The sequence below is a fragment of the Lissotriton vulgaris genome, chromosome 5 (genome assembly GCF_964263255.1).
Source record: "Lissotriton vulgaris chromosome 5, aLisVul1.2, whole genome shotgun sequence".
NCBI classification, from domain to species: domain Eukaryota; kingdom Metazoa; phylum Chordata; class Amphibia; order Caudata; family Salamandridae; genus Lissotriton; species Lissotriton vulgaris.
Window position 1 is genome coordinate 316895080 of NC_141693.1, and position 16868 is coordinate 316911947.

The following is a 16868-nucleotide window of genomic DNA, read 5'->3' on the forward strand; positions in this document are numbered from 1 at the left end:
AAAGACGATTTTGGTATCAGCAGACCGCAAATGACGAGTGCGGAATGTACGAGTGTTTTCGTCATAATCGATCTATGGAAACACTACGTATTCATGGATTTCGTTCAAACCTTCGGGTTCCATTTTGTGTACGGCAGCCATTTTGTGGTTGCCGTCACATAGGCCGATGACTACGGCCGAACGAGTCCTTGGGACGCGTACACCTTTAGCTGACTTTTGTGTGACCTGAACGAGCTGACTCCCTTGCCCGAGGCTGACCTCGTTGAGCCAGTTCCTTGTTAGGCAGCTGGTCAGATAGAGATCAAAGAGCAGGACATTGCTGAGTTTATGGTACATGCACACACCCTTCAATCTTGCTTCTCATCTGTTTCTGTTCCTTCCTTTATGGCTTAATTTCTGATATGGGTTGAGGCCTTTTATTATGGGTTCGTCTGGCCTGTCCGAGCAGGAATGTTGGATTTTGCATTGTCATTTCTGGTGGGCTGGACAACGGAAAGTGGGTTTGTTGTCATGCGATATGTTTGAAATGTCATCATCTGATTGATTCATTTGTATGTAACTGATGCTAGCCAGGAATGTGATTTTTAGCATAAAAAATAATGCTTCGCTCAATGAATTTGTGCAGTCTCTAGCGAACCACCCGTGTTGTGCTTCGTAGACCTCTGTTCCTGGTTGCAGCCAATAAACTTGGGGGCAGATTTATGTTAACTGGCCCATCCCGAGGGGGGAGTTAACGTGCGCCACAGCTATGGCACCCATGGTGCGCCGCATTTATAATGCCGCGCACCATGGTGCAAAAATGGCACAGATGCGTGACGCATCTGTGCCGGAAATTTGGCGCATTGCTGGAGTTGCGTCGCAAGCGTGACGCAGCTCCAGCAAGGCTCGGAGTGCCCCATCTACACAATTCTGCATCAAGACCTACACCTGCTTCAAGCAGGCGCAGGGGTTTGACGCAGCATTGGCCAGAAAGTGACTGAGTGAAATCTCATATATTTCACTCAGCCACTTTCAGGAGGCGTTCCTGCGCAGGAACGCCCCCCCTGCGCAGGAACGCCTCCTTATGGCGCAGGGCTTTACAACGTGATGCATCTCCTAGATGCGTTACGTTGTAAATAGGGTGCATTGTTTGCGCTGCAGTTGCGTTAAATAAAGTGACGCAATTGCGGCGCAAGGGCATCATAAATCTTCCCCAAGGTCTTTGACGTCACCGAGAAGTATCCTGTGTCTCTGTATTCTAAGACAGGTGAACCCGAAGACATCGGGCGTTTCCCCTGGCGCCGCTGGGTTCTAAAACCCGGTTCTTCAGGTTCCTGCTTCCTGCTTCACGTCGAGGGGCGGTGAATATCGTTGTGAGGAAACGGAAGAGCCTCTGTTTCCTCACAACAAGGTGGATCAGCATTACATTACAGACGTTGTAACAGCGCATGCGATGTAAAAACACACAAAGTAATGGCTACGCGTTGTTACATCGCATGCGTTGTTACGCTTGCGATATTATGGCATTGCGGGGAAACAGCTGCGTGGTAATGGCTGTTTCCCCTTATGACCACACTATCAAGAAAAGTTTGTTAAGGCCTTATCAAATGTAAGGGACTACAAGGGAGACTTATTAATTGTAGGGTATCACAGTGCAGCAGCAGCCAAAGATGCTGTACTAAATTGCACAAGGAGGGAAAGCAGCGCAGAGCCAGAGTAACCTGACATTCTCTGTGGGCTCTGGGGTGAAGTAGGATAAGGATAATGGAAACACTCACCTAACTTTATAATCAGATATCCCAGTGTAGGTCTAGCAGTAATGGATTCATTGTTCATAGACATACAGTGGCCTCTGAAATTATTTTGTACTCTAGGCTATTGGAAGGACCTGTGTTGCTAACAGCCTGATTCATCATACTCCCGTTTTGCGAGCCCCTAATAGCGATTCATAGTGAATCGCTATTAAGGACTCGCAAAACGGGATTCATGTAGGAATATGCAAAAAAATGCGATTCCTACTAATTCCTTATTTGCGATTAGCAAATTGCTAATCGCAAATAAGGAATAACTCCCCATTCATTCCTATGGGCCAAAAGGCCCATAGGAATGAATGGGGAGTATTCCTTATTTGCGATTAGCAATTAGCTAATCGCAAATAACATAGCGATTGAAAGGCTGCCAGGGGTGTCCAAAGGACACCCTGTAGCACCCCTTAAATGCTAATATGAACTGGGGTTGCGCACACACATGTCCAAAGGACATGTGTGTGCAACATGCAACTCAGAAAAATGCTTTTAAAAGCATTTTTCTGAGTTATCGCTATTTACCACGAGGTTTGACCTCGCGGTAAATCGCGGCCCGAAATTGCGATTTCGCAATTTTTAAATGCATGATGAATTGCATTTAAGGAATCTAAATAGAGATTCCTTAAATGTAATCCATCGCAAATTTGCGAAAACGCAATTACCGATTTTTGCATTTGGGATGATGAATCCCAAATGCAAAAATCTCACTCGCAAAGGGCCAGATTCTCAGAATCTGGTCCTTTGCGAGCCGAATTCAGCTTCATGAATTAGGCTGTTAGTCTTGTCCTAGTACCTCCCGTCTCCTCATGTCTGTGTCATAATAGTGGTTCTCCACAATTTTGCTTTCTAATGGTCTCTCAATTTTCAGTTTTGTCTCCACGTTCCCCACGTCGGGCTCTGTGGATAAGGTGTCTCATTCTGTTAGTTATGGAAGGTGAATGAGACACCTCAGGGTGCAAGCCACTTCTCCCAGCAACCATGTCCTCTCCTTGTTCTGGGTTCTGATGCTATGAAGAGTGACGGATGCCTGTTAGAAAGGGAGGCGGGCTTCTGTAGATGAGGAGATACTACAAAAAGCAGAGGTTAGGCAGCATATTTTATACGTTGCTTGGGTCCACGAATTCCCTATCCCTTTCCCTGCCTGCTGTATCTAGGCTGTGTGCAGGCAGAAATGAGGAGCAAGATGTGGAAACAAAGGATGACTCCTTCCTCCAAGCATGGGAGAAGGTTAAGCAGCATCCCAGGGCAACCACCTAATGGAGCCTCTCATAGGGTGAGGATCTTTTACTAAACTAAGAAATATATATCTGGATCTTAAAGTAAAACAATGCAGATCCAGCAACTGGTGCCATCTATTGTATTAGCAGTGTTAGCTGCCTCATCATTAATGAACAGTGCAGGTTTGTGCTAAACTCTATAAATATATGTTGCCGCATGGTGTGGGCCCTGAAGCAGCACTGGGACTGGGGAGTAATAACCCCAAGGGCCCTGTCTCCTTAGAGCCCTGAAAGCCAAACCTAAGAGTTCAGATAACTTACCATTAGAAAAGATGGTTTATTTTGCACCCCAGGCTCAGTGGTGATAATGATATCTTAAACTACAGTAACATATGTATGTATGTATGTGTATGGATATATATGTTTGTACAGGCATTACTACATCACAAACCTAGCTAGAGAGCATCAAAGCAGGATATATCTGTCAGTGGTGAGTCTTATCTAGCCGAGCTGTGGTGTAATCTGAAGAGGTGGCTCTTCAGCTCCTTTCTGAATTGCAGAAATGATGTTGACTGTGACTCTACTAGGTCACATCACAGGGAAATTGAGTGGACACCCATGGCCCAGCTCTTAGTCCAGGGCACGGGTACTCATAGTACGGCCTGCGGGCCACCAGCGGCCCGGCAAGCCTTCCCTGGCGGCCCGCGGACCTTGCAGACATCTACCATTGTGACTCGGAGACTCTGCTGCTCTGTGGGGGCCAGCCATAGTCAGAGTGTAGCTGCGGCGCTTAAAGGTGAAATACAACGCAGCCTCATTAACGTGCAAATGGTCTTTTAAAGACCTGTGAAGTGCTCGGGTGCGGCTCTGTGTGTTTGTGCCCGGAAGCTGTCTCAGCCCGGGCACACACAGGCAGGGTGAGATGACGGAGAGGGAGGGAGGGAAAAGGAGGGAGACAGAAGGAGAGGGAAAGAGGGAAAGGGAGGGAGAGAGAGAGAGAGGGGGATGGAGGGAAAGGGAGACAGAGGGAGAGGGAGGGAGGGTAGGGAGAGAGAGAGAGAGGGAGAGGGAGGGAGGGAAAGGGAGGGAAAGGGATGCAGAGTGAGAGAGGGAAAGGGAGACAGAGGGAGAGTGAGGGAGTGAAAGGGAGACAGAGGGGGAGGGAGGGGGGAAAGGTGGGGAGAGGGAGAGGGAGGGAGGGAGGGAGGGAGGAAGGGAGGGAGAGGGAGGCAGAGTGACGGAGGGAAAGGGAAGACATGGAGACAGAGGGAGAGTGAGGGAGGGAAAGGGAGACAGAGACAGAGTGGGGGAGAGGGAGAGAAGAGGAGACAGAGGGAGGGAGGGAGGGAAAGGGAGACAGAGGGAGAGTGAGGGAGGGAAAGGGAGGGAGAGGAAGGGAGGGAAAGGGGGACAGAGTGAGAGTGAGGGAGGGAGGGAAAGGGAGACAGAGACAGAGTGAGGGAGAGTGAGGGAGGGAAAGGGCGACAGAGTGAGGGAGGGAAAGGGAGACAGAGGGAGAGGGAGGGAGAGGGAGGGAGAGGGATGGAGGGGATGGGAGGGAGAGGGGGAGGGAGATAGAGGGAGGGAGGGAAAAGGAGAGGGAGGGAGAGTGAGGGAGGGAGGGAGGGAAAAGGAGAGGGAGGGAGAGGGAGGGAAAGGGAAGGAGAGGGGGAGAGAGACAGAGGGAGAGGGAGGTAGGGAAAGGGACGGAGAGGGAGGGAGACAGAGGGAGAGAGGTAGAGGGAGACAGAGGGAGAGGGAGGGAGGGAAAGGGAGGGAGAGGAATGGAGGGAAAGGGAGGCAGAGGGAGGGAGGGAAAGGGAGGGAAAGAGAGACAGAGGGAAAGTGAGGGAGGGAAAGGGAGACAGAGACAGAGTGAGGGAAGAAAAGGGAGACAGAGAGAGTGAGAGAGTGAGAGAGGGAAAGGGAGACAGAGGGAGATGGAGGGAGCGAAAGGGAGGGAGAGGGGGAGGGAGGGAAAGGGAGGGAGACAGAGGGAGAGGGAGGGAGGGAAAGGGAGGGCGAGGGAGACAGATGGTGAGGGAGGGAGGGAAAGGGCAACAGAGGGAGAGTGAGGGAGGTAAAGGGAGACGGAGGGAGAGTGATAGAGGGAAAGGGAGGGAGAGAGAGGGGGAGGGAGGGAAACGGAGGGAGAGTAAGGGAGAGCAAGGGAGGGAGGGAAAGGGAGGGAGAGGGTGAGTGAGGGAGGGAGAAGGAGGGAAGGAAAGGGAGGGAGCGGGAGAGTGAGGGAGGGAAAGGGAGACAGAAGGAGAGTGTGGGGGGAAGGGAGACACATAGAGAGTGAGGGAGGGAAAAGGAGAGGGAGGGAGAGGGAGGGAAAGGGAGACAGAGGGAGAGTGAGGGAGTTAAAGGGAGACAGAGGGCGAGTGAGGGAGGGAAAGCAAGGGAGAGGGAGGGAGGGAAAGGGAGAGGGAGGGATGGAAAAGGAGGGTTGAGGGAGGGAAAGGGACAGAGAGAGAGAGGGGGAGACAGGGAAAGGGAGGGAGAGTGGTCTGGTGGCTCAGTGGACGAAGGCGTCCGCTGGAGAGACCAGTGATCAACCTCACGGTCAGTTTATTTTAGTTGCTCTAGCCCCGCCCCCTCCCCCACTGACACCGCCCCCACTGGTGCAGCCCTCGGACACAAATCACACTGTAAATTTGGCCCCCGAGAGAAAGTTTGTGAGTTCCCATGGTCTAGGGGCACTGAAAGAGTCTTTGCTCAAAACTTTCTTCACCTCCAACTAACTTTGTTCTATTGACGAATCCCATCAAATCACAACGTTATTCTTGTTTGGTTAGTGTCTTTCTCCAAGTCTTTCATTTCTGTTTGTACTCATGTTGTTGTCCTGTGTAAAGTGTACCACTGCCACTTAATTAAAGAAATCAATATTGAGGAGAGTGTGTTTCGCATGGCAGCTGAAGCATAATTTTCAATACACAACACTGAAAATTACATTTAATAGTCCTGATTAAACAAATCTGTGAACAATTGAACAAACATTGGCATTGCGAGTGTTCAATAAAAATTACTCAGTTAGGCAGACCTTTACCATTTTACTTTTCTCATGCTCCTATATCTTGAAATTCTGGTCTTCAGTGTGGACCCAGATTAACACTATTTTTTAACACCAATACACCTCTTACATTTGCAAACATTTTTCCTGGTAGTCTTTCTACTGGCTGGAACATATCTATAACACATACACAGATTATTGACCTGTTAATTGCTGCTGCTTTTCAGCAAATCACAAAGAATTGGAAAGATGCCGCTAAACTCTCATTTTTGGCTTGGTGTTGTTCTGTCTGTCAAACCACAGGCTTGATACGACCTTTGTTTTTCCTTTGTCCATGAAACATAAACGACTACTTTTATGGTCTCCAAATACATCGTTTTTGGATGAAAGTGCTAAAAGATCCTTCCCTCCAATACCATATATTCAGGAAGTAGTACAACCCCCTTGATTTCTTAAATTTATCATTTTCCTATTTTTCAGCAGATGTAACGCCATGTTGTCTTCTATACATACTTATTATGCTTTGTACTTCTTTGTAGCAGTAGTACAACTCCCTTGATTTCTTAAATGTATTATTTTCCTGTTTTTCACCAGATGTAACGCAATGTCGTCTTATATGCATACTTATTATGATTTGTACTTCTTTGTAGCATTATTATGAACCTAGATCTTCTGTATGATTATATACCTATTTATCATTAATAGCACACTATGTAATGTTTATTTTTGATGCTCAGTTCTCCAATAAACTTATCTTTTAAAACTTAAAAATTACTCAGTTAATTTATCTGGCGGAACATCAAGCAACTTCAATTTTCTTTCTAATAACTACAATCTGAGCAACTGTGATCAAAAGTAAGTTTTAGGAAAAATCCTTTTTTCAAACATCTATAACACAAAGCAGTCATAGTTGAAATCGCCAAGATGATAAAATAGGAGCACACAGTGAACTAAAAAGTAACAACATTTTAAAACTTACTTGCATCCCAAGTCCATGGCTGTCAATCAAACCACCCCTGAAGAGAAACTACATTTCTAGGAAAATACTCTAAAACATTGCTTTAAGTGATTAGAAGGAGAGGAAATTGCAAGCAGATGCGCTTAACTCTGGAACCCAAAGTTTACTCACGTTTGTCGATTCCTGGTCCAGTTTTTCGTTCTGGTCTTCCAAAATGTAATCAGGGTAGCCAATCTGCTCCTTGATTGCCACTGCCTGTGAGAGATGGATGCATGGCAAGATTGTCAGCGGTTACACTTATGCATTACTGTGGGCTACTAAAAACATAAACACGTACAGTGCAGAGAGTTCAGAAAGTGCTGCGCCTATACCAACGGCCGACGGCACCACTACCTCGGGAGTGCTGCCGTCGGCCGTTGGACGTTCCAGCTGCACCTGCGCAATGGAACGTTCAGCACTGGAGCTGGACGTTCCAAAGCAGCTAAGGTGTTAACAACGCGGTACAATTGATTAACAGATAAACATACTTGTTTTGTTCCAATAACTCAAAGTGCATCCTGTTTTTGACTTGCAGGGCACCTTGGCGTGGGTCTCATGTCATATATTTCTTTATTGAAGCAATATTAGAACACTGGAATGTTGAGCGCTCTATTGAAAACAATGGAGTGCTCTGGGTGTCTAATGGCTGGTAGAAGCCCGGAGCATCAACATTCCTAAGGAAGTATGAGTTGCCTTTTACATTAGTAAGTGACTGTTCCTGAGTTTTGTAGTAGGAACAGGGCAAGTCCATCTGTTAGGACATATCCTCCACTGTGTGATGCCGGGTGGCTCTGAACCCATACGATCTACACTCCAGCAGTTGTCATTGGTGCAGTAAACAAGAAAATCCACATATTGTGCACAATTTTGAAGGGCAAAACTAGTAAATGAAGGAAATTATCTCACCAGGGCATCAGATTTTGCTGGGTGCAGTCATTTTCTCAGCCCGTCACCCCCCCCAACACCCTGTTCACTCGCAGTTAGAACCCTAGACAGTATAATTTCGCTAGTTCCGTTTATCTACCTTGGAAGGGCGCAAGAATTAATTGGCCCTGACATCAGTGCTTAATTTGAGCTGCTGGTTTCCGGTGCTTGTCACAGCACTTAATTGTCAACACCGACACATCTGAGAATCTGCCATATGGTGGCGTAGTTTTTCTAATTTATTGATGAGCTCAACAACAGTTGGACATTAATTCAATAAAAATCTTAGAAATGACTAATGCCTGGCACCCAAGCAATTCTTATAGCTTTGGGGACCTGGCATTGTCAGCAATTTAACACTTGTAGGAGTGTAACGGTTAGTAGTTGTGTTGGTACTGTAATTGGCAGGGTTGGCAGGGGCAATAGTTGGTTCAAGATGCAGTGGCCTCTTGATGACGGCCCTGGCACATATTTGTTTACAAATTAAGCACTGCCTGACATGACTTAACATCATGCACAGATCTTCGCAGTAGGGGTAGGTAGTCTATAATTAGCACAGGATATTTCCATATATCAATTCTTCGATGAGAGAGTAGTCATGTTGGTCGGAGACACAGCATTGTTGCCTATAATTGCACAGTACTGACACTGAAGAATGTGATATGGATTGCTGATCCCCCAGTACTAGTAAGTAATCATCTAAAGTACAGTTTGATTGGTCCGAGCCACATCTATTTCTAATTCAAAACATTTAATTAAAGACAAAATTCAACCAGCGTGGGTAGTCACAAAGTACAAGGGGCCTCATTTATGAAAAGTGACGCATCGCTGCGAGAAAACAGCGATGCGTCACTTTTCATTGCGACCTCCTTGCGACCCCAATGATGCGTCATATTTACAATATGACGCATCATTACGCAAGGAATTACAGATACGTCAATATTTCTGACATATCTGTAAGTGCAAAATTGACGCATTGCTGGAGTGTGTCACAAAAGGGACGCAACTCCAGCAATGCATTCTTTCACATGGGGAAAGCCCCATGTGAAAGGGCTTGCGTCAGTCTTACGCCTGCTGTGTGGCAGGCGCAAGATTTTGACGCAACAGCGTCCTAAAAGCGACGCAGTAAAATCTCATAGATTTCACTGCGTCACTATTACGAGGCTTTTTGCGGGGGAACGCCCCCTCTGCATACAATATACCTGACGCAGGTATAATGTAGCGCAGGGGTTTACAAAGTGATGCATCTGTTTAGATGCATCACTTTGTAAATAGTGCGCAACAGGAGGCATGTTTTACGCCACCGATGCGTCACAAAAAGTGACGCACCGGTGGCGTAAAAGTGACGCACGGCCTCATAAATGAGGCCCAAGGAGTCCAAATAGTACCCACACAGATCTGTATTTTATTCCCTCTATGCTCTTACACCACCCATAACTCATCCTCTTCTTTCATGAAGTCCAATCTAGACCACTCTTAAACAAGTGGCCTCTTGCTGCTCTAAAACAAGGAAATTAGTAAACCTGGGGCAATGAATCACTGCAATTTGGAACCAAAAGTCCAAATTCAAAGATTAAGAGTAGGCAAATGTGTCATGGGCAGGACGTTGGCTTCTAGGATGGTGACTTGTCTATTGCACGGTGAGTGATATCATGAATATTTACCTCTTCACTGACATGGTAATTGGCAAGGAAAATGGGTTAGACAAATTTGCTGTGCGCCTTCGAGTAATCAATGTTGGGATGCTGCACAGCTGCGTCTGAACTCCGCGTCACTATGTGCACCATGCGACAGCCATCATTTGCATATGGGGGACACCGCACTCATGGTCGATTGGAAAATACGGCCTGTATAAGTGGGTTTAGTTGTGAACCGGGGGGCAAGACAGCCTCGTAGCACATGCTCTGATCTTGAGTGTCTTTATGGTATGATTCACTTGTGGCTTACTAGCATATAGAGTTCAAAGCCAAGTTGCTTCAGGCATAGCAATAAGGCTACATATTACACCGGTACTCAGATCTCTCCACTAGCAGCCCACTTATTCCAGAGTCCTTTTCAATGCATTGACCTTCATGCAAAACGCCTGACATGAGAAACATCTCACTTTTCTGGCCAGCAAATGTATCCCCTGCAGACCTGCCTTCCTACTCGAAGAGTCACAGCGGCCACCTTTGGAGGCTGCTTTTGAAGTGGCGGCTCCTCCAATAGGGAGGAGGAGCATCGTCCAACTGCTCGTTGAGCAGTGGAAAATAAAAATAAAATGATAATAACAAGAAGTTACTATCATTTTCTTTTTCTTTGCGTCTCTGAGCAGGGCGGGCAGGGCTGTCTCCCAGCAGAGTGAGCAAGAGTGCTTTGCACTCCATCCCTACATGCGCATGACGCTTTGTCCGGCCCTCTAGGGCCGGCCAAACAGTCATGCATAGTTGGCATGTTCTTCATTGGGCTGTGATGCACAGCACTGTGGAGAACATGCCCAGCCTCTCCAGCCACTGCTGGCGCGGGCAAACAGGCCGTTCAGACCAATCGTCGTGATTGGCTGGCAGAGTCAGAAGCCTGGTTGCTTCCGGTGCAGGCTGCAGGCACAGCCAGAAGAAGACAAAAAGATGGAAGAGAGGCGGATGCGGAGGCAAACAGGTAAGTTTAATTATTTCTTTTTTTCAATTGTGATCCCTCTTCCACCCCTGCCCCATCACCCCCTTACAGAGGCAGCCGCCACTGTGCTTTTGTAACTTTGCAGCTGGAAATCTCTACAACTCTTTAGCTCTACGATGAGCCTAATATCCCCGACTTCAGGCGTTTTTTAATAAATAATCTTGTTTACTGTCTCGTGACTGGTCTTATCTTTATTTTGTGTTCTCTTTAATACCAAGAAGCTTTGCTTTGGTTCGGCTCTACAAATAAAATTAACATATCAGTGCTCGACAGCATGTGGGACATTTAGTTTTCAACACTCTCCCCACCCCCATAACCTCAGACCTACCCACAGTGCATACAGATCCTGCCTACAATATAAGCCTTTACATTTGCATTGCTATTCTCAGCATTCCACAGATGGTCCTATGAGGCCCTGATTTCAAATGGGCCAGATAATTCCGTAGTTATAAATGGAGCCAAGTTAATGCCCTCAGCAATTACCGGATGTGATAAAATCTGTTCCCCAGCAATTTTCCAAAGGTACTCTTTATTGGTGCGTAAAGCATCAAACCCCTCCTTTTAGTCACCGTTTTGAAGGGCAAAACTTATAATCACAGATAATTATTGAACCCACTATACTTCAATTGGGTGCAATAAGTATTTCATTGCTCCTTAATTCATTCCCACCTCCAGGGCACTCGTAATTCTTACCTGTCCACCTCATTTTACTACCTTGGAATGATGCAGGGCTTATTTGGCCCCGCGAGATTTAAGATTGTGCGCAGATCTTTCCAACGAGAGTTCCAAAGTCTTATATTGGCAGGCAGGTTTTTTAACCCTGTGGAACCTGTTATCGTAGCACACAGTACTACAAAAGAGACATGCGTGATTATATACCAAAAATATCAATATCCTGGAAGTAAAAATCCAAACAGACGTAAATTTATAATGAATGCCTCCATTCATAATCCTTAGCAAATCAACACGGTTTCATCCAATTAGGAGAGACATTAGTTTCCTTCTGCCACCCAGTTGCCAATCGGGTATCCATTTACATTTCAGTTTTGTTAAGCACATGAACCTTTCTCGCGTGCTGTGTGTCTTTTAAATATGTTGATGATAGGAGATCTTTCCTGGGCTAAAGAAGGCACTAACTCAACCCTTCAACAGAACACATGGAACAGAACTCCTAACAAACACCTAACATGGCTACCATACACAATAGAGGCACTCATTTTCCTAAACACGATAGGGCTGGTAACAGCCATTCATGTACTCACTTGTGACCCCCTATATCTTCAGTCTTCAGGGGAATCAACTGCCCCTGTATTGATAACTCCAGGGGAGGTATTACAGAAAGTTCCCCAAGGGCGCAACGGGCATGCGAGCCCACTTTTTGCGCGCCTGGGGCACTTTGGAAGTACAGAAAGGGCCACAGATGCTTGTGCAGCTCCGTCTGTGAGACTGATAGCGCTGGCGCACATGTAATGCCAGCGCTATCGCTAGAAGCTGTTCCCTCATTTGCATGGGGGCGTGGCCCCATGCAAATAAGGGAAACTCTTTGCCTCTGCGCCCCTGCCATGTCATAGACACAGGTGGAAATGCAAAGAAGCTGACAGGAGGTGCCCTAGGGCAGCCCTCTCTAGAGATGAAAGTGAGTCCCATCCATCCCCCAGGCATCCACTTGCAGGTGGTTCAGTCACTCAATGCACCCACCTGCAAAGAGATCTCTAACCCTATTGAAAGTGCAGGCGGCTGCCCTGCAGTGGGAAACACGAAGTGGCTTTGAAGCATCCACTGCGTATTTCACTTGAATGCACTGGCCCTAGGGCAACATGAGTTTGTGGCTGCCCTGAGGGAAGCACATTCAACATAATAGGGTGCACCTTCTTAAAGGTGCACCACGATGCAAACTGAAAAAGTGCGCGCTTATCAAAAAATAACCCAGGAGGCCAAAACTAACAGGCCACTTCTACATGGCAGCTTCTATCACAACTAGCATCTGCAGTGTGGCCCTTAATTAATGGGGGCTGTTTAACACGGATCCTTCAATGAAGCATGATATCAGCAATTTGGCGATATCGCACATTCATCCTACTGGATACAACGCTATAGTATCCTGACATAATGGGGGATATGTATAACAATCATATTCTACAATGATTTATCCTCCAATACTGGTTGTTACCAGGCTTTGGTCCTGATTATGACACTGTTTAAAACTATTTTGGTTGTGTCAAAATGTTGACAATTACACTCATGGTCCGATATTAATCATGATAATGTACACACTATACTCTTAGGGGCTCATTATGATGTCGGTCTGAATTGCCTCTGACCGATACCGTCTCGGACTCGGGACTGACTGACCTCCAGTCGGCAGGTCCGACCGCCTGATTAAGATGCGACTGAACACTATTAGGTCGGATTCCCATTGTTCTCTATGGGAGCTTGTGTTACGGCTGTTAACCCCGCACCCTGTCGCAGGCACCCTTTGGGGCCTGACACACAGTGCAGTGTTTTACAGTGGGCTACCTTAGGTACCCCTTCAGCCACCAACTGTAGGCCACAGAGCAAGGAGGCCCTGCCAGGGGCCTGCAAAGTCACTTTCTGACAGCCTTTCCGTGTCAGAATGGCCGGCACGGAAAGGCTGTCGGAATCCAACATCGTAATCCCAACGGCAGAAACGCCATCCATAGGGGGTTACAGTTTGGTTTTCGACAGGCAGGAATACTCCGAGAGCCAGTCGGGAGCGAGATGGAATGACCTGCCGCTTTACATTCCGACCGGGAACATCGTAAATGGGAGGTCGGATGCAAACCGTCCGAGTCAGTCGGAAAACCTACAACGTGGGCGGAAAGGCTCCGACTGGCAGTCGGAGGCTTTCAGACCGACATCGTGATTGGCCCCTTAGTCAGAGTTGTATCAGCCTGTAGAATTGTATGTATTCTTTGTATAGAACACCAGCACACCTCCATTCACTATGTCACTATTTATCTTCACTCTGCCATTTTGTTGGAGCACCTGAAATATGATACCCTGTGTCTTTTGTATATTAATGAATTGACTACACAGTGAATTAAATTAACTGTATATTAGCAATTCAATTGCTGTTATTATCTTATTAGCCAAGGGAATCATTATACAGTATAATCCATACTAATATAATAGAGAGCCCAAACCTTTGAGGCGGGTAATCTCAGGAACCACAGCACCAATCACAACACCCGATACAGCGTTGGAAAGGGCAGTTGCAGCAGAAGGACATAAGCTATGCAGACGCCCACCATATACATTTAAAAGGTAAAAGAACCGTGCCAGCAAAGTAGTCCCTTGTGGGCGTGTCTGCGTTGTGCTGTAGGCGTGTGCTGGGGGCGTGCCAAATGCTCGGGGCGTGTGGTACATTCCGCCCTTCATGCCATGTCTCATATTGTGTGCTAATCCCACCCTGCTCCCTTTAAATACCCCTGCACCCCATAATCATAACCCACCCTTACTCCTTAAAATACCCCAACACCCTTAAACACTAACCCATCTTAACCCTATAAATATACCCTGTACCCCAAAACCCAAACCTATCCCTAAACCCTAAAAATACCCCTGTACCCCAAAACCCAAACCTAGCCCTGAACCCTTAAAATACCCATGTACCCCAAAACCCAAACCTAGCTCTGAACCCTAAAAATACCCCTGTACCCCAAAACCCAAACCTAGCCCTGAACCCTAAAAATAACCCTGTACCCCAAAATCCAAACCTACCCCTAAACACTAAACTACCCCTGTACCCCGAAACCCAAACCTAGCCCTGAACCCTAAAAATACCCCTGTACCCCAAAACCCAAACCTAGCCCTGAACCCTTAAATTACCCCTGTACCCCAAAACCCAAACCTACCCCTGAACCCTAAAAATACCCCTATACCCCAAAACCCAAACCTAGCCCTGAACCCTAAAAATACCCCTGTACCCCAAAACCCATACCTATCCCTAAACCCTAAAACTACCCCTGTACCCCATAACCCATAACTATATCTGAACCCTTAAAATACCCAAACACCCCAAAACATATACATCAGTACCCCAAAACATATACCCCTATACCCATACTTACCTTATTCAAACATTTTTAAAAAACATGCTTTTACCATTCATGCATTTACAACGAATTTCGTTGTAAATGTATGCGTGGTAAAAGCATATCAAATGTAATGCCATGAATTATAATGGCATTGCGGAGTCATGGTACTTTCGTAATGAAAGTACGCAGAGTGATGGTATGTGGAAAGAAATTTGCGGAATAATGGGTGTTTACCCTCCCCCGGTAAGTACATTGGTGGCACGGCGGCCCACATCTCCAGCAACATACTCATATTTTTCACCACCCATTTGAAAAATGCACAGGTCTCTCTCATTGATGGCCAGCACCGACAAAGACTTTTAGACACACCTCCCGCCACAAGTTCTAGAATTGCGAACTTTAGAGCTGGGGAGCTACGTTCGAATCTCGGCATCAGCTCAACATCCTGTGATTCCAGGCAAATCGCTTTGTCTCCCCGTGCCTACCACAAATGAATGTGTTCTTCTGTAATGTAAATTGTCCTCATGCCATGTTGTCGAGTTTGCGCTATATAATATTGCAAGGAAAAATAAAGTAGGGAAACTCGAGTTCACATACTACTGAACGCGCACTCTTAAGTGCATCAGCAGTGCACTGTGAATCGAAGCGTTTCACAGGCCTGTCACAGATAAGAAATGCTATCAAAACGAAATCCTACAAAACAATATACTACTGGCAGGCAGCAATTCATACCCGGACAACGTCGGGACGGGCTGCTAGTATTGAAATACAGGGTTGCCCTATAATATTTTGTGTATGCTATTATAAGGAGGGCCAGAGTGACCTATCATGGTGCTGAAGAGCACTTGACAAGAAATTAAAAATCACTGGTTCCATCTGCCGGACAATGATTATGGCCCATATGCATCAAAGCAAAAACCGGTCGCAAACGGGCAGATTCTCAGAATCTGCCCCTTTGCGACCAGTATTTTTGCATTTGGGATGCATCATCCCAAATGCAAAAATCGCAATTTAATTAATTTCTAAATTGCGATTTCTTAAATTGCGATTGCATTTAAGGAATCAAATTGAGATTCCTTAAATGCAATGCATTAAAGTAAAAAAATTAGCGATTTCGCTAATAGGGATGCAAATTACCATGAAGTTGAACTTCATTGTAATTTGCAAACACTTTGAAAAATGCACTAAAGTGCATTTTTCAAAGTTCCATTTTACACACATACATGCCCTTGGGGTGTGTGTGTGTGTGCAAGATGTACTCATATGCAGATTTCAGGGGTGCAACAGGGTGTCTTTTAGACACCCTGACACCCTTGAAATTGCAATCTCAGTTTGCGATTCTCTAATTGAGAATTGCAAATTGAGAATGTCTTCCCATTCATTCCTATGGGCCACTAGGCCCATAGGAATGAATGGGGAGGTATTCCTTAATTGCGACTCACATTTTGCGAGTCGCAATTAAGGAATGTTTAGAAATCGCTATTTTTTAAGCAATTTCTACATGCATAGCCTTTTGCTATTCCTTATCAGCGAATCCTTATTTTTCGCTAATAAGGAGTCGCAAATGGCATTGTTGATGCATGTGCCAGTATGTGATGTCAACCAAGATCCATAAGAAATAACTGAAATCCTCTGGCCACAACTCTCAGACACTACAATCAAATAAACTTCACTCTGTAAATAAGACATAGCAACCCAATTGAGAGATCAACTAGAAGTCATTGGTTTCACATCATCACAACCCAAAACCTAAATCTTCATACAATGGAAACAAACAATAGCAGAATGTACACTATGCACATGGCATAACTGAAAAATAAACAAAAATAGATTTGGGTATTATGCTTATATCTTTGGCCAGGTGAAAAAACAGTTTTGTTTTCAAGTGACACATCTAAAAACATTCAAAAGCTGTTGTTTGATGTGTAGATCATTGTATGTTGTGTTATTATTTTGTTGTATGTCTTTGTTGAGCTCTTAAGCTTTTTGTTATGCAATTGGACTGATAGACCATGGCACAGGGAAAACTGTGACGTCGCTAAGTTCGGCCCTGGAAGAAACACTGCCATTTTACATGTACACATTTCTTAAGTTAGATGTATGCTGTCCGGCTCGAAACCCTTTCCCCGATGATTTTTCTCATACCTTGACATGACAGTACGGCTCTGAGAACCATAGTACACCCAGGATTATCATCACAGTCCTTCCAAGGAAGTG

At 45.9% G+C, this 16868-nt stretch overlaps 1 protein-coding gene across 2 annotated transcripts in view; it reads right to left on the bottom strand.

Moving 5' to 3' along the window:
* MMEL1 (membrane metalloendopeptidase like 1) overlaps positions 1–16868 on the bottom strand; it is a 1016153-nt gene that overhangs the window by 125198 nt on the left and 874087 nt on the right. For both annotated transcript variants that reach the window (XM_086921554.1, XM_086921553.1), the window contains exon 15: positions 7147–7230. In XM_086921554.1, coding sequence (XP_086777680.1) covers positions 7147–7230 — 84 coding nt within the window. The remainder of the gene's footprint in view (positions 1–7146; positions 7231–16868) is intronic.